Below are 19,539 nucleotides of genomic sequence, written 5' to 3' on the forward strand. Positions count from 1 at the left end.
CCTCTTCTCTCTGTGTTTAATTCCCAATTAATGGCTTTCCATTCAGGATCGCATCCCCTCCTTATTAACCCCAGTCAGTGGGTTAATAAAAAGCTGTACGCTCCTGGAACTTTGCTGTGTGTGTGCTTTATATGCATGTGTGTGTGTGTGTCACGGTTGTCTAAGCAACAGCAGATTCAACAACAGTCCATGTAATAATTACTGATTTACAGACAACTGCTGTGCTGGAATGGTGATGCTGTCCCTGAAGAGGCACCGTTCAGCTTTGCTGTAACCAGGTGCAGCGTCTGAAGGTGGCCATTTCCCTGAATGCAGCAGATTTTTCATTGTCTCCTAGGCCTGCTCATTAAATCCGCAAGTGGGTGGCTCGTTAAATCCTAAAAGGAAAGGAGGCCCATTTAGTCATTAACATTTGAAAAACCAAAAGCGCCTCCATACTGGTCCCTGCGTGGATCCAGCCCAAGTGCTCCACTGAAATATGTGTTGGTACCTGGATGTTCACTGCTTGATACCTGTTTTCACGTGTGTGTCAAATCTTGAGATTTGTTTTTACCCAGCCCATATGCAGTTTTGCCTGTGTATGGACTAGGTTAAAAATGGAATAAGGACCTCATGGTTTGACCCAGGGCAAAGAATCTTTTCTGCTTTTCTTTGGAGCAGTTTGATTCACGGCCTGGTTAATGAGCCTATTTCCTGATCTCCATAACAATACAATAATCTTAAGGATGCAATAATAATATTATATTATAAAGCTATGTTTGTACCCCATCTCACCACAGAGGCCCTTGGTATTCTGCACATGTTAAAACACAGACCTAACAAGCATCATAAAATACACCTGCTAAGCCCTGAATGCACTGGAGCTGTGCCCCCCATGGGCTCCTGTCAAAGCAACTCTCCTTGTGCATTGTTAAAGCATTATGCTAGGTTCACCTGAATTACACTGGGCAGTGGGGTCTCTCTCGGAGAATTCCAGAGCCAGCAGCAGGGAGTGGAATGACGCTCCTCTTGTGCATAGACCAAGCGCTGTAACAGCTCCCAGCCACCCTGCCAGCTCTCTGCATCTCCTCTTTACTGGGAGGCAGATCTGCATCATGCGGACTGCTGGCTACATGCAGCAGAGGAGCAGGCTGACATTTCTGGCACTGGCAAATAGAGAGGAAACGGTTTTCCTTTCCCTTAAGGGCATGCGGATACCAGGTATGTTCCCATCCGATGAATTGAATGCAGCACCTCCAATCAGCACAGATACTGGGCTTCCTTCGGTGTCATTCCTCCCTCCTGTGGACTGGCAATAACAGGAGAAACGACCAGTTTGGTACTTTGTCATTGCTATCGCTTTTTGCTTGCTTTTGCGGTTTGATCTAAGAATCTGGTAATATTTGCGCTTACTTTCTGTGTGGGGGCTGCAGCAAAGCAAGCAGCTTTGTAACTAGACACGGAACATGGACTAAATGAGAGTAAGGAGAAGAGAGAGAGCAAGTGTAAGTGTGTAGTAACAATAGGTTAGTTCGGGAGCAGGATGTAGATTCGGTCTCTGCTGATCATTTTATTTCTGTAACTTCACCAGGGGAAAGCACATTATTTCTGTGTAAGTGAAACTGAGCATCAGCCCCGGCTGCATGAAACGGTTTGTTAGCTGCTCGCGTTGACCGGTGCTCATTGTTTGTGTTCTCCTAAACTTGAAAGTCTTTGCCTTTGAAATTTGGCTTGTTCACGATATCATTCTGTACGGGAGCAGAGGGCAGTTTAAGTGGAACAGTGGTGACTCTGCACAGTTGAGTTACCTGGGCGAGAATCTGGCTTTGAAACTGTATAGGTTGCATCTTTCTGCAGGGCACCTCCCTTCCCCCCAAAAAACATGTTTAGAGACAGTTGTGGGGGACTGTTTGGGGATTGACTTCATGTCACCCTCTAGATGAATGAAAGGAGGGGGGTGAACCGCTTTTCACATCTGTGAGAAGTGCTTGTGTGCATCTTTATTTTGAGCAGAGAGGGGGGGAAAAAGAGAGAGACTCCTCGCTCTCTTTTTGATTAACCTCACATCTTTTATTATCCTTTGCTTACTGAACCCAGAACTCGGCCGCATGTCTCTGTTCTGCTAAGAAGCAGGTGAGATGTGTGGGTTTGTTATACGCTGGAAGTTGGAATCAGATATTGATAGGCAGCCCTGGAGATCGGATTAATAAGGGCTGAGAAAACGTCTTGAATCTTGACACCAAAGATAGGTGACACCCAGAGCTGGTTTGGTTTGGAAAAATCTTGTCAGTTGGGTTTGGGTTTTGCAGTGATTTGGCATTGGTTCAGGATCAGGTCCTTTTCTGTTTGGACCCACAATGTTCAGGGGCCGTGTGTGCGCCTAGGAGTTCATGTAAATGGTTCTAATACAGGTCTCTGTCTATTTCAAACAGAGATGGGCAAAAACGAGCGTGGTGTGGTCTTTCTAAACCTTGTCATTCGAGGGTTTTGTAAAACAAACCTGACAACCCAATTCAGTCGTGGGTCCTATGTTTTGTTTTGTTTTTGGACTTCCAAAGTTTGGCAGATTCAGGCCAGTGACCCATCTCCACTTAGCAAGCGATGAGTTTCGATCAGAGTTTTTAAAATGACCGTGGGCCAAATTCATTCCTGGTGTAATATAGACCGACTACAGGGGTCTCACACCAAAGATAGCCTGCTGTGTCTAATTCTTCTGAGTGTTGTCTGTGTTGTGCTAACGTAGCTCAGTGCTCTTGTTCCAGGGAATAAACAGATAACATTGGCAGCCCTGAAACATGTTCATGCTGTAAGTGAATAAATACTACATGGTGATTGCTAGGCATTTTTTCTGGGCAGAGTGCAGGGCAGGCCTTCACAATTTGGGCCACTGTGTTATCGGCTGCGAGTGTGCAGAGACTACTCCCTATCCTACTGACCAATGTTGTCTCGTTGTATCCTTGTGCTCCTCCGTCAGTTTGACTGTACCCATCTGTTTCCTTGTCTTAGACTTAGATTGTAAATTCCTTGGGGCGGGGACTGTCTTTTTGTTCTGTGTTTGTGCAGCGTCGAGCACAAGGGGATCCTGCTCCATGACTAGGGGTCCCAGGCAGTAACGCAAATAATAAATAATAATAATATAATCCCGGTGACCTGAACAGGGCAATATACCGGGGCCTAGGGTGTCATAGGTTCATGGTGGCTGTGCTAACATGGATAGGAGAGGTATTTTTGCTCAGATTGCTGCCTCCCATGGAAATACTTATGAGGAAAGGAAGATTACATAAGTCTCCACCTCAGGGAGCTTTCCTGAGATTGTGGTGTGGAGGGACGGGATTTGACACCTCTTCACTGCACACAGCGTACAACAGCCGGTGGTTCTATCTCCAGAGCCACAGACCCAAGCTCACTGGACAACAGCAGACCAGAGGAGAATGTAACTAAAGATACTGAGTTGGACACCCTTACTCTAAAGAAAAGTGCCAATGGGTCTTCAATGAGGAGTCAGACCCTCTGTTTTTAATGTCTTATCACATGGATTCTCTCCCACACACCCAGTATAATCTCCATGGAACTCAACGTATCTACTTCAGAGCATCACAATTCCAGGGATTCTCAGTATTTCAGGTGCATTTTAACTCCTCATTAGACCAGAGGTTCTCTATTTGTGGTCAATGGACCAGCTGGGTTCCACGAAGCTCTTACTGGGTGTAGCGGGGTGGTCAGCTACTCCTGCCCTGAAGGGCTTGAAATCAGCCCTGGGAGAGGGCTGCTGCTAGCTAAAGCAACCAGCCTCGGCTGATTGGGGAAACAGCCACAGCTGCCACCATGCCCCAGTCAGGGCCCAGCTGGCCTTTATAAGAGGGCAGTGGGACAGGAGGACACAGTCTCTCTCTAGATGTTGAGAGGGAGGGGCCTGGGGTCTGGGAGGGACACGGGGCTCAGCGGCAAGCAGGACATTGGCCGGTGGAGGGTGTTCCAGAGGCTGGAAACATTAATTCCCTGGACAACAAGCAGGAGGCGCCGCAGGGGTGAGTCCCGCCCCCCCCTCCACAACGTGGTGGAGAATGCGGGCATAGGCGGTCCGCCCCGATACAGAGGGCAAGGGCAAGGACTGTTGACTGTTGCCTGGAATCTGAGTGAAGGAACTGAAGGTGGAGAAATGAGGGACTACTACTGGAGAGCCTGTGTGGCCCGTCTCGCCGAGCAGCAAGCAAGGCTGCTACAGCTGTTGCGGGGGAGGGCACATAGCTGTCATCGGGGGCCAGCACCTTGGGCTGGAGGCCGGTGCCGGGGCCTAAAGACTGTTTTGCCTGTGGGTGACCGGGGCACTATAAGAGGGAGTGCCCCTATCGGGATGGAGCAAAGAGGCTCTGCCCAGGGCATTGCGGAGAGACTAGAGTGCCCCCTGTGAAGCCAACAGGGGGATCCAAACTTGTTGGGTCTGTGGGGAGCCAGGGCACAAGAAGAGGGAGTGCCCTCACGGGACTCACAGGGCCAGGCCTAGCCCGCAGGTGGCCCAAGGAATGCACTGTGCTTCCTGTGCCACAAGGGCGGTCAAGTAAGACGGTCTTGCCCCCAGAGAAGGAGGGAGAGGCCAGAGGATCGGGCTTGGTCTGAGACTACCCCAAAGGAGGGGGTGGTGAAGACCAGGGGCCCAGAAGAGAGGGGTTCTGGGGCAGAGAGGCCCCAGCTCAACAGGAGAATCCACGTGGAGGTGAGACAGGCCACGGTGGAGACCCAACCAGAAAGGGAAACCCACCTGAGAGCTAAGCAGGCTACAGTGGGCACCCAAACCCTTCCAGAGGGTGGCCAGTTGCTCCTCATGCTGGTTCATGAGCCTCAGTCTGCCCCAGGGAACAGGGGCTAGATGGTGACTGGCAGTAGCCAAAGACTGAGGCGAGGTGGGGATAGAAGGTGGGGGTTCCCTGGGGCGGTGGGGAGACCCAGGTCTGTGGGGGTGCTGCCAGGGGCACCAGCGTCCAGGAGGGATACCAGCCTGCAGAGGGCACTCCGAAGGCTGGAAATGCTAATTTCCTGGACGACCAGCAGGAGGCGCCACAGGAGTGAGTCCCGCTCCGCCGCACTGGGTCATCTGCACAGTTGGCTGGTCACATGGGACTGCCACCTCCTTGTTTCAACCTGCTAAGCAGCATTGAAAAGTGCTTAAAATACATTTCCATGTGAGCAGTTGCTATAGTCACCATGGGGATGATGTGTAATTATGAAGAGGAGGAGGTGATGGTCCCCGCAATAGCAAATGGAAGAGGATGCAGCTCAGTGGGATAATCTGTCTAGTAGGAGGTGGTCCACACTATGGAAACTAGGAAACGGAGAAGGCATTGTACTGTTGTTTGTTGCTTGTCTCTGCCTGTTTGTTTGTCTGTCTGGTCGTTCAGCCTGTAAGCTCTTTGGGGCAGGTGCAATCTTTTGGTTTTAATAGAGTTGAAGTTTCGTAGAGTTTATGGCTAGCCTTGATCTTTAGATTATCTAGTCAAACCCCACGCCCAGCTCAGTGGGCCCTGGCCCTGGTTGGGGCCGTTAAGGTACTACCTGATAAGCATATTAAAACATTTGAGAATCTTTGGCTAAGCCTATTGAGCCTCCCTCTTCATCACACTTAAAGCTGTCCCATGCTAAATGGACACCCAACAGGGATTTTAGGCCTAGCTTTCTTCTCTGATTTTGCCATTTGTCCTCCTGTAGGGAATGCCTGAAGAACGGGACCTTATGACTCCTCCTCAGTCAGCTGATATCGTGGATGAAAACCTCTCTGCTTCCGACTGCCCCGAGCCCTGGATCGAACCCACTTTCACCCTAGCAGCCAGGGTCCGTGTGATTGTCACCATCTGCTTTTTCTTGATAGCAGCATGCAGCAACTCAGTTGTGTTATATAGCATCATGAGGAAGAGAAGAAAGTCCCATGTCCGGCTGCTGATACTGAGCTTAACAGTGGCAGATTTACTGGTGACCTTCACGGTCATGCCCCTGGATGCTGTGTGGAATGTGACAGTCCAGTGGTACGCCGGGGACCTGCCCTGTAAATTGCTGAACTTCTTCAAGCTCTTTGCCATGTACTCTGCAGCGCTGGTGCTTGTGGTTATCAGCATAGACCGGCACTCAGCCATCCTCCATCCCTTTGCCTTCGCTAATTCCAGTCGACGCAACAGACTCATGTTATATGTTGCTTGGGTCATGAGCCTTCTGCTGGCCTCGCCCCAGGTATGAGCACAATGCCATTGTCAAGCTGGGGTCGCTTCGCACAGGAAGTGTCACACTTCAGAATAGGCAAAAGTGAACAGCCACCTTGGGCTGGGCGAATGGTTTGGGTGATAATCAGTAATCAAGAGAAAAGGATGATCCAATGGTTAGGGCACTAGCTGGTGACTTGGGTTCAATTCCCTCCTTTACCATGGACTTCCTGTGTGACCTTGGGGATGCCGCTCAGTGGCTCTGGGCCTCAGTTCCCCACAATGGGGATAATAGCACTGCCCTGCCTTACAGGGGAGGGTTGTGAGGATAAATCCATTCGAGATTGTGAGGTGCTCAGATACTGCAGTGATGGGGAGCCATCTGCAATACCTAAAACAGACTGACAATGTGCCCATTATTTTCCAAGAGGAATCCAGGTCCTAACTTGTTATTGAATGTTGAGGAGTTCAGACCTGAGATATTCTTGCAGCTGGCACAGATCCCATCTCAGCACAGCTATAGTTGGGAAGAGCCTCCTGGTTTAGTGCCCTATCCCCAACACACAGGGAGGTGTTCAAATCCAGTTAAGGTTCAGGTATGCAGATGTTGAGGTAGATAAAAAGTGGGACTTCTAGGACACTTATGAACAGAGGAGCAGCCATACAGGGTCAGACCAATGGTCCATCTAGCGCAGTATCCTGTCTTCTGCCAGTGGCCAGTTCCACATTCTGCAGCGGGAATGAACAGAACAGGGCAATTATTGAGAAATCCATTCCCTGTCATCCAGTCCCAACATTTATGTTGCCCTTCTCTGTCCTCTTTGCAATTCTAACATAACTTTTTTGAGATGGGGTGACCAGAACTGCACACCAGTATTCCTGTTCGCTTTTTTGACTGCTGCTGCACACTGAGCAGATGTTTTCAGAGAACTAATTTTATGGACGTTAACTCATTCATCGTCTCCAGACCCTAGGGAGAATGGTAATTGTTACAATCTCTATTGTACACTGGGAAAGTGAGACACCGGAAGGTGAGGTAATGGGTCCAGAAGAACTTGCTGCCTGAGCCAGGACTATAACTTGGGAATTTCTGGCTTCCACTCCCATACACCATGCCTGTCTCTTGAACCGCTCCAGGTTCTCCAAAGTCTATGGTCAGTGCATTCTCCAGCTATTAGAGTAACCTGGAACTGAGCCCTTCTTTGCTCACTGCCCCTTTCTCATTGTTCCAGCTTGTGAGGAAGAGTGAGTCAAAGGTGGTGATGCTGTACCATGGCGCTGCCAGAAAATGTCAGTTGAAATTTCGACCGGGCTCAGCTTTGGAGGCAGTAGCTCCTAGAGTCCCTTAGCTTCAGTGGAAATCCATTAACTCTTGAACCCCATTCTTTGCATGGAGATGTGTCAGCTATTGTATTCCATTCACTTAACAACTTCTTAGCAAACGCGCAACTTGACTAAGGTGGCACTGAATTTGATCCGCTGGTTGGATCATTAGCTTCCCTGGCCCAGGCCAGGTACTGATAGGGGGTGCAACGTGAACGCTGATCCATGCCCCCCCATTCACTTAACTGGGAATGTATTTGCTATAGAATTCTATTCTTCCTGTGGTGTGAGCTGATCTGAAGTTACTGAAGCTATGCTGATTCATACCAGCTGAGGCCCTGGCCCCAGATTTCTACAGGGATAAATTTGTTATTGGTAGAACTTTCTTAGTGACCTACCTCGCCTCCACCTTATCTGCGCAAGGAAGGTTCAATACGAGAACTACACACAGGTCAGCTACTGATATAATGGCCAAGCATCCAAAAGATAATCAGATCCATAGCTCAAACTACAGGCCAGATTCTGCTCCGTTATGCACAAATGACCTCATTCATTGGGTTGCACAGATGGGAATGAGAGCAGGATTTGGTCCTGTGGCTTTCGGATTTCATGACGTGCAATGGGGTTGATCAACACAGCAACTGGGGTGCCCTTGTTTAACTCCCTGTGGAGGATGGACTATTTTGCAATGTGCAAATAAACCAAGCCTTTGAGTCAGAGTGAAAAGATAATCACAGAACAACAGGTGGGGTGTTGTCACTTTAACACTAAGCGTACATCTACTGTGTAAAAAAAATCCCTGAGTCTGCTCACATCAGAGCCTGGGTCAGCTGACTCAGGCTTATGGGGCTCACAGTGCGGGGATTAAAATAGCAGTGTAGACATTCCTGCTCGGGCTGGAGCTTAAACTCTGAGGCCCAGCAATGGGGTGGGTCTCAGAGCACAAGCTCCAGCCCAAACGGGAATGTCTATACTGCTGTTTTTATCCCCGTAACACCAGCCCAAGTCAGTTCACCGGGGCTCTGAGACTCCCTGCCATGGAGTTTTTTTCTGTCGTGTACACGTACCCCCAATGATTGCTGCAGGTAGAGAGCTTCTGTCCCATATTGGTCCCATCAGAACATCTCTTTGCCATGTTCCTCAGCACATCTAGCAAGCCTGAGGAACTCGACTAAGCCCACGGAGCATCCCCAACTGCAGCGCGTACAGTTTCCCAGTCCAGTGTGTGTGGAGATTTGAAAACCCTGCTGGCTTAGATGGTGCTTCTGGCTTTGTCAGTGATGGGCTATTTTGCCAAATATTTCCCCCAGTTGTTACCACTCGCGCTCACAATGGTCGACACTCTAGAACGGCCACATTGCCAGTGACCACCAGCATCTTAAGCCAACGTGTTGGCAAGACCTGCTCATGTCAAGGTTAAACGGCATGGTGCTTAAAATGCCATCGGCTGCCTGCACTAACCCCCCCTCATTGCTACCCCCAGCGGCGCTGAAATGCTGGCAGTAACGGGAGAGAATGTCAGCAAAAATACCCATTGTGACCAGCTCCACAGAGCACTCTTCTAGACAGCCAACGGCATTCTTTCAGTGGGAAGGGGTAGATGTGAACCATGTTATAACTACACTGGGCTGCAACCACCTTGCAAAATGGCTTCAAATGCAATTACTACAGGTGCTGTAGTGTGAACAGGGCCTACAAGCCCAGAGCTAATCAGCTTTCACCCTGCGAGCCCCCACCCCCTTTTGGGGAAGCTAGCCACGCGTCCCCCCCTTCCTTCCGCCTGAGGCCCTGCCTCTATTGCCCCCTCCCTCTGCCAGAGCCCCGAGCATCCCCCACCCCTATGGCCGGAGGAGCCCCAGCTGAACCGCCCTGGGCCGCCGGCTGCCCCCAGTGCCGGCCCCGGCACTGGGCTGCCAGCTGGCCCCAGCCACCTACTGGTATCCGGCCCGAGCTGAGCTCCCGCCGGTTTGGAAGAGAGGGTGGAGCGTGGGCAGGGCCAGGGCCTCGGTTAGGGGAGGCTTAACCTCCCCAGGCCTATTATACCTGCTGCTCCTGTTCTAAATACAGTAGTTTCATCAGTGCAATAGTCAAAAACACCCAGCGGGAAATGTGCAGTAGCGTAACGCTGTCACTAGCTACCTGCATGGTGGAGGAAACCTGCTAGATGATAACCAGACATTACCTCTTTGGGCCCAGGTCCTCAAAGGTATTCAGACACCAAACTCCCATTGAAATCAATTGGAGTTAGGCACTGAACTAGCTTTGAGGAGTTGGGCCTTGGTCTCGCATATCCACAGTATGGTGTGTCTGGACTAGGACGGCTGTAAAATACTTCACCTGTCCTCCTTCCAGTGCGTATTCAGTGTACAAATTTCAGTGCTGCAAGGGCAGCCAGGTTCAGAGACTGAAAACATACAGGGATTGGCATTTTAAAAGGCTAGTATGGAGACTTTTCATTCAAAAGATGCTCCAGCTTCAGACAGTGACAGGAACGTCTGACACTAATGGAGATAAGTGGGGTGTACTGTCAGCCCAGGACAGGAAGCCGCCATCGAGTGAAAATAAATCTTGTGAGCATGAATTCTACAGTGCTCTTGTAGCAGCAGAAAAGAATTCTGAGTTCCCGAGAGAGAGAAATGGCTCTTCACCCAGTTACTGAATCCATCAAATATTGCCTGGCTGGGAACAACAACCTTTAAAATATCCACTCATTGGCTTACGAGCTCAGTGGGGGTTATTTTCTGCTCTTAGGCCAAGTATGTTTTTGATAGTGGAATAATTTTTATCGTGGAGAATAGCGTCATAATACTTAGAAAGGAGAGACAGATCCACCCCAAATCAAGGACTTTATCTCTGATTTATTTGTAAGAACCTGGCTTAAAGAATTAATTGATGTGTTTGCTAGTAGTTGGTTCCATGTTGTCTATTGGCACAAAGTAAGAAATAATTACAATAATGGCTGAGGTTTATGATCGAGGCCTGGAAAAAACCACAACAAGCTTTTAATTCCAACAGAACCCATTTCTCACCAGCTCCAGCCCGAATGTTGCCGTGTCATACTCGTGCATGAGGACTGGACAGTGGAATTGACCATGAACGGACCAGACGATTGCCTGAGATGAGTGATGGGCTGAGTCAGCAAAGAGCGTGTATGATGAAAGTCAATATGCATCCTCATGCTCTGCTGATCAGAGATAGAACAAGACTTAATGTGGGGACAGATTATTCCACATCTGCTACTGCAGGGTTCTAACACCTTCCTCGAAAGCATCTGGTGCTGCCCACTGTCAAAACAGCGTTTTGAACTAGATGGACCTGTGGTCTGACCCAATCCAACAAACCCTATGTAATAAGACTTTCTAAATTCTTTTCAGAGTAACAGCCGTGTTAGTCTGTCTTTGCAAAAAGAAAAGGAGTACTTGTGGCACCTTAGAGACTAACCAATTTATTTGAGCATGAGCTTTATTGCCGGAAGGTGTTCCCAGTAAGCCCAGGAAGGAGATTGTCATTGTGACAGTGCCCCTTTAAGAACGATCTCTGACTAAGTGTTTCATTCTTAATTTCAGCTTTTTCTTTTTCACCTGCACACTGCCCCGGGTGTCAATTTTACCCAGTGTGTGACACATGGAAGTTTCCAAGAGCACTGGGAAGAAATCCTCTACAACATGTTCACCTTCACCACCCTCTATGTCACCCCACTGAGCGTCATGATTGTCTGCTACATCCGCATCATCTGGGAAATCAGCAAGCAACTGAAGATCAACAAGGGTGAGCAGGTTACAGCTATTGAGCATTCAGCATACTTCCATGTGATCTTATTGGTATTGCCGAAACATTGTAATTTTCCCCATCATAGGCATCTCTTGCATTATCAGCATCATTGCCTGACATCTCCAGGCTTAGAAAATGAGAAATAGCAGGTGTGTTTCTGGGGATGGCAAGTCCCCTCTGATGGAAAATAACAGACAGCTAAACAGGGGAGCCTTGTATATTATAATACGAGAGACTGCACAAATGGTGGAGAGGGGTGCAGAGCATGGAGTCTGCCACCTCTCTCTGCCCACTTCTTCCAGGAGTATCCTGGAGACCTGCTACTGTCTCCTTTAGGCCTGGCAAGAAGAGATGGGGAGGGTGTGCAAGGCCCAGGGCAGCTTCCTCCTCTTTTGACTCCTGCATGGCTGGGTAGGGCCAGGCCTCAATCTAGTCAAGTGACTTTATAGTGATGAAAGACAGCAGGCTTGAAAACGGACATCCTTATTCATCCACCCCTGGGAGAGGCCCAACCTGCGCCTTGTGCATGGCCATATGTCCCAGTGAAGCACACCCCAATACAGAGAGCCACTTCAGCCCTGTGGTAACTCAATTCAGCTGCAGTTTGGGCTTAATCCAATGCTCATGGAAGTCAATGGAAATGCCCCCACTGACTCCAGTGGTCTTTGGATCAGGCCTAAGCCTTGAAGTCAAACTCTTACTGACTTTGACGGAGGCTGGGCTGTGAATGTTGGTCTCTTCCTGGTTGTATGCTATTGTGTTGTATACAATTATCCCTTTGACTCTTCCCGGCAGGTCTAGCAAGAAGCAAAAACAACCACATCTCCAAGGCGCGAATGAAGACCCTGAAGATGACCATTGTGATAGTTGCCTCCTTCATTATCTGCTGGACCCCATATTACCTCCTGGGCCTGTGGTACTGGTTCCAGCCAGACATGATTCAAAGCATGCCGGAGTACATCAACCACAGTCTCTTTCTCTTTGGCTTGCTACACACGTGCACCGATCCTATCATTTACGGACTCTACACTCCTTCCTTCCGAGAGGATATGAAGGCGTGCCTTAGAGGAATAGAAACAGTAATTACAGGGCAGGAGAGAAACAAACTGATGTCCAGTTCTGAGATGAACATAAAGGACTACATTATAAATGGCGGAGCAGCTTCGGGCGCTTCCAACGGCACAATCATCCACACGGTCTGCTAAAGAAAAGCATCCGGCAGGAGAAAAGGAACTCTGTGTTCTTGATCACAATGCCTGATCAGGGGCATTGTGTTGGCCAGTAGCTCCTATTACGGTGACTGCCTGGGAAGTACAGTACTAATGCTGGCATGTCGTTCAGTCACCCGCCCCTCCTGAATTAGGTTTGAATGGAACAGTCACCAGAAATTAGTAACTTCTGCGGCTTCTGCCGCACTCATGCTGAGTATCACCGTGCTCTCCAAGGGGTCCCATTGATTCCCCCTTATTCCAGGCCTGGGCCCTTGTGCTCTGCTTCCGAGGACCCCTTGGGACCATGGGAGAGACTCAGAGAGGGGCTGGTGTCCTGCTACTCCACCAGCTCTGTAGAAGTCTTTTGCACATATCCTGTTCCCCACGGGCTGGTTCCACCCCCTTTATAGCCTTTTCATGCTGCTCATGGGCCAGGTGCAACCTACTGTGATGGATTCTAGAATTCAGTATCTGCCAGCCCCCTGCTGCCAACCACTGGTTTTCTGGAAATATACGTTGACTTCTAAAAAATATAGAGGAACGGCCAGATTGGCAAAAGAGCATCCTCTCCTTTTTGCCTTGGTGGGATCATTCATGGGGCTAATGGTACTCAGCTGCGGAGGTGTTTGCAGAACAGGCTCACGGGCCGGGCGGTTCTCACGGTGACTTCCATGACAAAAATGAGACGTTTCAGGTTTTGTCATACAAAGTCTTGGTCTTGTCTTCCTGGCCAGCCTGCTCCTGACATCACCTCCTCCGTGAACTTCTACTCAGCTGTCCCATATTAAAAGCTACTCACATGACTCAGTATGTACCAGGCACCAGCCCTAATTCTTCCACTGTCATTCCTGTGACTGTTTTGAATCCCTGGAAAGGGAGCTTGTGCTTGTTTGGTACTTTCTGATATATGTAAGGTGGAAATAAACGGTCAGTGGATTGTTCATGGGAAACCCTTAGCTGTGTCCATGCCATGCACCGGCACCGGGAACTCTGAGTTACGTTTGCCTTTTAATTGACATGATTACAAATCAGATATGCCAATGTGGGTATTTTAATAGCTTGTGGACATATGGTTTCCTGCCTGATCAGTGCAGAGTACCAATGTAGTTCATCCCTGTTTAACCTTAATACAGCGGAAGCCATAATATGCCCTCACATTTGGGCCCAGTGACGCAGAAGGTTCCTGGAGCTTAAACTCCTCTTCTGGCCAAATCTGGCATTCCCTCCAGAAGCAAAACTCCCTGAGGTGGGAGTTTGGTCTGGGCAAAGACTGAAGGATCAGCCCCTGGTTGTTTAGTTGTTGTCCGCATTAAAGGATACGGTAATCAAGAAAAGAGAGACACAACCCCTTCATTGAAAGTCTGTGTCAAAAACCCAGTCCAAACTCTTCCTTCTGCAGCCCTAGGCGGTCACAAAGTGGGGATTGCCACCTTGGCTTTACAGAGAGCTCCGCCGTCTACACTTGCAGTTTAACTAGTTTAAGACAAAGGCTGCTGTGGCCGTTGATTAGCTGTGTCGAAGGCAGCACCCCCCAGGAGATTCAAAGTAGACCAAGACAGGAAGAGCTGCGCCCTTAGCCATTCTGGGGAATGAATAGCTTCACCTCCCACAGCCCCATATTTTGCTGCCTTGGTGTAAATTTTTTAACTGTGACCCTAGAAATGGAGGTTGATGATTCGCAAGCTAATGGGCTTCAGACTAGGGCTGTCGATTAATCGCCGTTAACTCACACGATTAACTCAAAAAAATTAATCATGATTAAAAAAATTAATTGCGATTAATCACAGTTTTAATTGCCCTGTTAAACAATAGACCACCGACTGAACCTTATTAAAATTTTGAATGTTTTTGTACATTTTCATATTATTGTATTCTGTGTTGTAATTGGACTGTAAAAAAGTGTATATTATTTTTGATTACAAATATTTGCACTGGAAAAATGATAAACAAAAGAAATAGTATTTTTCAGTTCACCTCATACAAGAACTGTAGTGCAATCTCTGTCGTGAGCATAATTTACAAACGTAGATTTTTTTTTTGTTACATAACTGCACTCAAAAACAAAACAATGTAAAACTTCAGAGGCTACAACTCCACTCAGTCCTACTTCTTGTTCAGCCAATCGCTAAGACAAACAAGTTGGTTTACATTTACAGGAGATAATGCTACTTTCATCTTATTTACAATGTCATCAGAAAGTGAGAACAGGCATTTGCATTGCACTTTTGTAGCTGGCATTCATTGAATAATAGAAGATTAGGGTTGGCAGAGACCTCAGGAGGTCATCTAGTTCAACCCCCTGCAAATGGAATCATGTCTGGGAAGTGGTTCGAGCACACCTGTTCTCTAACCTAGTTGCAAACATTGTTTCCATGTGTAGTGTAGGCTGAACCTTGACGGTGGTTTGTCAGTTGTTTGAAGTCTTGGTCGGATCAGGCTTTGAGACAGCCTAAGAAACACTTCTACAGTCCAGTCTACCATGCAAACTGGAATCACATCCAAACCAGAAACAAACCTAGATTCACTCCGCTCCTGGGCCTCTCTCCAGTCTCACATTTTCTGTGCTTATGTCAATTACAAGTAAAACTCTAGCACATTGTGGGCACTTTCGCAGCCCCTTGGTGCCATCTGCCAGGCCGGGCTTTCAATAGGGAAGGATGCTGGCAGCTGATCGAGAGCACACCCGACCACAGATTGCTTGTTTGTACAGACCAAATGTTCAGCATAACCCCCCCCTCCCCCCATTAGGTTTGGAATGAGAAATAAATGAGTTTTGCAGGGTTTTGTTTCATTCTCATCATAATACTTTGAACCTTATAGGGTAAAGACACAGTAAATGGACACAGCTAATAGTATTGAGCGCCTCTGTCATGCTTTTCATTCATAGATCTCAAAGAGCTTTGCAAAGGCAGATACATTTCAGTAGCCCTATTTTAAAGGGGAGGAAACTGAAAGTCACTTTGCGCAATGTCCTACAGCAGAGCTGTGGATAAAGCCCAGGACTTCTAGTCCAGTGTCCTAACCTGTAGCCCACACACATGGATGTTACTTTGTACACTCCACGGGCTGAGTATCTTTTCATGTTGATAGAATCCCTAGTGGCACCCATCTTCTCATTGCTAGCACCTTCGATTACCAACAGTGAAGAGTAAACATCCCACCAGCAAATTGCAAGAGTGCTTCTGCTAGAAATCTGCCACAGATTCAAGGTCCCACCCCTTGCTATTTCTAATGCACTGATACTTCTGCAGCCCCTTCTGTCCATGGCTCTCAACATGCTTTATAAGTGTTACAGTTACAGGGCAAATCCTGGACCTCAGCATCAGTGGTTTGGCTGTTGTTTGGGTACCACCAGGAGAAGGAACCCTCAGACCAGAAGGGAGTTAATGCAGGGTGTGTCGATCAGCTGCTATTGGGATCTGGAGGAAGACAGGCTGGCTGATCTCAATTGTGACGTGTTCAGGGCTCAGGCAGAATAAGCTTTCATTCAGTAGTGTGTGAGGGTGGGTGGGTGCAGAGCCACAATCAGGCATATTTGCGCCCCCTAGAAGCGATGCAGAGTCCTGTGCCCCCGCGACCAGATTTCTGCCTTCCATTTAGCACAGAGGTTTGGGCATGCCCCACAATTTGAAAACCACTGTGCTAAATGGAAGACAGAAATTTGGGGGTGGGGGCCATGACTGCCCCCACATGCTGCCCCATTTTTCTGCCCCCACGGCCTTGTGCCTTGGGCAGCTGCCCCGCTCTCCACACCCCGCTTATGGCCCTGGGTGAGTGTGTAGGGGAAGCAGGAGGTGTGGCCAGATCAGACTCACTGGCTGATAATGACAGGGTAGGAGCTGGGACAGCCGTGTAGCCTACATCAGGGCAATTGCAATGAACTCTCATGCTTTTACTTCTCTTTTACTGTCAAGCGCCCTCTGGTCTGTGCTAAGAATGCAGATTTCCAAATTTAAAAGAAAGGGCCTGATCCTGCACTCTTTATTCAGGCAAAATTCCCATTGATTCAGACAAAGGAATCAGTGGGAATTAGACCTGACTTTGGTGTAAAAGATGCCCGATGAGACCTTAATATCCCAATCAAATGAAAGGTACTGAACATTGCTGTTTGGACATCATGGGAGCATAGGGTGACCAGATTTTATATGGCTATGTCCAGATTTTATAGGGACAGTCCTGATTTTTGGGTCTTTTTCTTATATAGGCTCCTATTACCCACCCACCCCCGTCCCAATTTTTCATATTTGCTGTCTGGTCACCCTATGACCAGATGACTCCATGTCACTCAGTCATCCACATGTAGGTCTGACATCTTTACTCCACTTTTATTTATCCCTTACTTGAGTTCCCATTGGATTTAGCCTCAGCTGGAGTTTGCCTGAGGGAAGGATCTTGGGCTCTGGCCCATCAGGTCTATTCCTCAACAGGATTCCTTTCTCTCTGCATGTGAGATCAGCCCCAGCTCTGCACGTCTCATAGCCAGAGACTTCCAAAAGGGGAAAGATTCTCACTCCCTCTGATCCACTTCTACTGCAGTGCTTCTGGAAAGTCCCATCAGTCGGCGTTTTGTGGGGGGCAAGGGGGCATAGGTTGGGAAAGATTTACCGCACGTGTCTGTGGAGACACAGAGGGTGATAGACAGCATCTGCGTTTGACTTCCCCCTGTGCCAGCAAGTTAAACAATAACACTCTGCACTGGTACGTGTATCCAGCAACCCCTACATACATTCCCATGCCTCACACCCCTGCCTCACACCCACATTTGCTAGATGGGTAAACTGAGGCACAGATCATTGCTGGTGGTAATTCGGAGGGTGAGAACTAAGCCTAAACACCTTTTTAAAGCCCAGCTTAAACCTGTTTTGAGGATCTAAGAAAGTGAGAAGAGGGTCAAATGGGCGGAGCAGAGGAAAAGAGAAAAGGGGAGAGCGAAAAATATTTTTTTCCAAAAGGAAGAGAAAACAGTTAAAAGGTAAGAGTTGAGAGGCAGGAGGAGAGGACAGAAAATGGAGAGATGGGAGGAGAAGCAATGAGATCACAGACAATCCTTCCAGGATTATTTAATGTGTTGAGAGAGGGAGGGCTCCTAGTGATTGTTCTAACAATGCTGGCGTCACCTGTTGGCATAAAGAAGGAACTGAATCAACTGCTTGGTAATTTGCATAGGCTGGGTAGTCAAGTGGTTGCTGTGTTTTGGTGAAAGTGGGTTTGTTCAGCATTAAAAATGTTCGGAAGGGGGTTATTTGTATTTGGTCTGATCTAGGCAACGTATCTGGAGAGGTGGTTTTGTTGCCCAGCATAATCACCCTTACTGTAAGGCCTTTAGGGCATGGACCCCTTTGTACAAACGTGCTAGGGCTATTATCGGAACTAACTTTTAGAGAAGATGAGTTCAGCTGACTGTGTTCTAATAGCAGTCGGAATGCTGTTTGGAGCAGAGTCTGGATCAAAGCTAGGATTGGATTGGATAGAAGGAGACAAACCAGATCAGAAATTGTGAGTAGACCTATCTAGGAAATTGTTTCTCCATCTCTGAGAGTTTTTGACATCTTGATGAATTTTCCTACTCTAAACTGGGATGAGAGCTTGAAATCTTGATCTTTTTCATTGGCTAAAATACAAATATAGGTTTTGGGCTAACAAAAATGTTTTGTTGTGATTTCAACCTCTTCTTAATTACATTCACTGGCTTAAATTTTGAAACAAAATTTTGAAACAAAAATGGTTTGGAACCAGAATTTTTCTTTTTTAAAAAAACAAACCTTCAAAACTTTTTTTTTCCTTCAAAATTTCTTCACGTCAAAAAATTTTGTCAAAAATCAACCTTTTCCCAGGAGAAGTTTTGCTTTTGGTGACTCGGCATTCTCTGATGGGAAAAAATGTTTTGTCAAAAAATTCCTGACTAGCTCTGTGCGTTTGTGGGGAAGCTAGAAGCCTCCCTTCAGACCAGCCCCACAGTAATCAGATGCACATGCTGTGTCTTAGCCTGGGGGGCTCCCAATCTGTTCTGGTTCCCCCCTCCACAAATGGACAGCTGCATGTGTTGTAAGGGGCTTGCCTAACTCCCTAGTACTAGCTAGTGCTTTCGTTGGCAAGGCCATTGCTCTCCCTAGGGGCTGCTTAGCACAGAATTCCCCTTTACATCTGTGTTTCTCTGTTAGGAAAGAGGGAGATGGCACCTCCAGGTTGATTATTTCTGGGCAATGGGGCAAATGTGTGTTTCAGGCTGATTGTAGGCTGGGGGTAAGAGACATATGAAGTAACTTGTTTCCCCATATTGAGCCCAGAGTAGCATTAAAGTCCCTCCACGCTAGATGTGCGGCCTAATAGGAATTTTGATTACAGCTCAGAGAGCGCTGCCTGGTTTGTAGGGATTAATCTGAGACTTTTACACTGCTCCCAAACGCCAATGAGACATCATTAATGTTTCATTTTCCTCACTTGTTCTTTTAAAGGTTAATTAAGCACTGCTAACGGGGAGCGGAGCTAACGACTCTCACGCTGTCCTGACTTGACCTATGCAAACAGGAACAGCTTCAAAGTGGCAGGAGCTATTTTTGCTCTGAGGTGATGATATTCATGAGACTCTCATGTAGTCCAGCCATTTAAATCACTGTGGGCACATAAAGGCCGTTAAGTCTGGTTTTCTGACAGGGAGAGAAGTATCAGTTACCTCCTGCCTGAAAGGAACATCTCCAAGGTATGTCACTTCCTGGGGATCAACCTGAACTCCAAAGACCTTAAGAGCATCATTTTCAGTATAGATACAGAACTCCTTAAATATTATCTTTACGTACATTTTATAATGATCATGATGACCGGTGGGCAACTGGCTCTTGGTAGAGACCTCATATGCCACTCTATGGTGAACTGTTATGCAGCTATCCAACCCAAGGAATCTCTGTAATATCGTAGGCTCCCCCTGTGCCCTCTGCCAGTTGACCCCAAGGGCTCCGTAGGTGTCACACCCGCCCAGAGCCCTCTGTCTTGTTCCTTTTCTAAAAGGCTGACGTTTAGAGTGGGTGGTCTGTAAAACTCTTAAGCAAACCATACCCCAGTAGGGAAGC

General features: G+C 47.9%; 1 protein-coding gene across 1 annotated transcript; it reads left to right on the plus strand.

Annotated features, from left to right (window-relative positions):
* The first annotated feature begins 1,120 nt into the window (after positions 1 to 1,120).
* Positions 1,121 to 14,292, plus strand: LOC311527742 (gonadotropin-releasing hormone II receptor-like). The gene is made up of 4 exons (XM_084642044.1): positions 1,121 to 1,200; positions 5,683 to 6,198; positions 11,057 to 11,258; positions 12,057 to 14,292. The coding sequence occupies exons 2-4, from the start codon at positions 5,686 to 5,688 to the stop codon at positions 12,464 to 12,466; spliced, it is 1,125 nt and encodes a 374-aa protein (XP_084498170.1). The 5' UTR covers positions 1,121 to 1,200; positions 5,683 to 5,685; the 3' UTR covers positions 12,467 to 14,292.
* Positions 14,293 to 19,539: the final 5,247 nt, after the last annotated feature.

The sequence above is a fragment of the Lepidochelys olivacea genome (genome assembly GCF_965140295.1).
Source record: "Lepidochelys olivacea isolate rLepOli2 genome assembly, chromosome: 10".
In the NCBI taxonomy this organism is placed as follows: Eukaryota; Metazoa; Chordata; order Testudines; family Cheloniidae; genus Lepidochelys; species Lepidochelys olivacea.

Excerpts from the sequence above, each read along its gene's own strand:
- LOC311527742 (XM_084642044.1), top strand. The coding sequence starts at position 5,686 with ATGCCTGAAGAACGGGACCTTATGACTCCTCCTCAGTCAGCTGATATC. Across the intron at positions 6,199-11,056 it reads TTCTGCTGGCCTCGCCCCAG|CTTTTTCTTTTTCACCTGCA; the intron begins GTATGAGCACAA and ends TCTTAATTTCAG. Across the intron at positions 11,259-12,056 it reads GCAACTGAAGATCAACAAGG|GTCTAGCAAGAAGCAAAAAC; the intron begins GTGAGCAGGTTA and ends TCTTCCCGGCAG.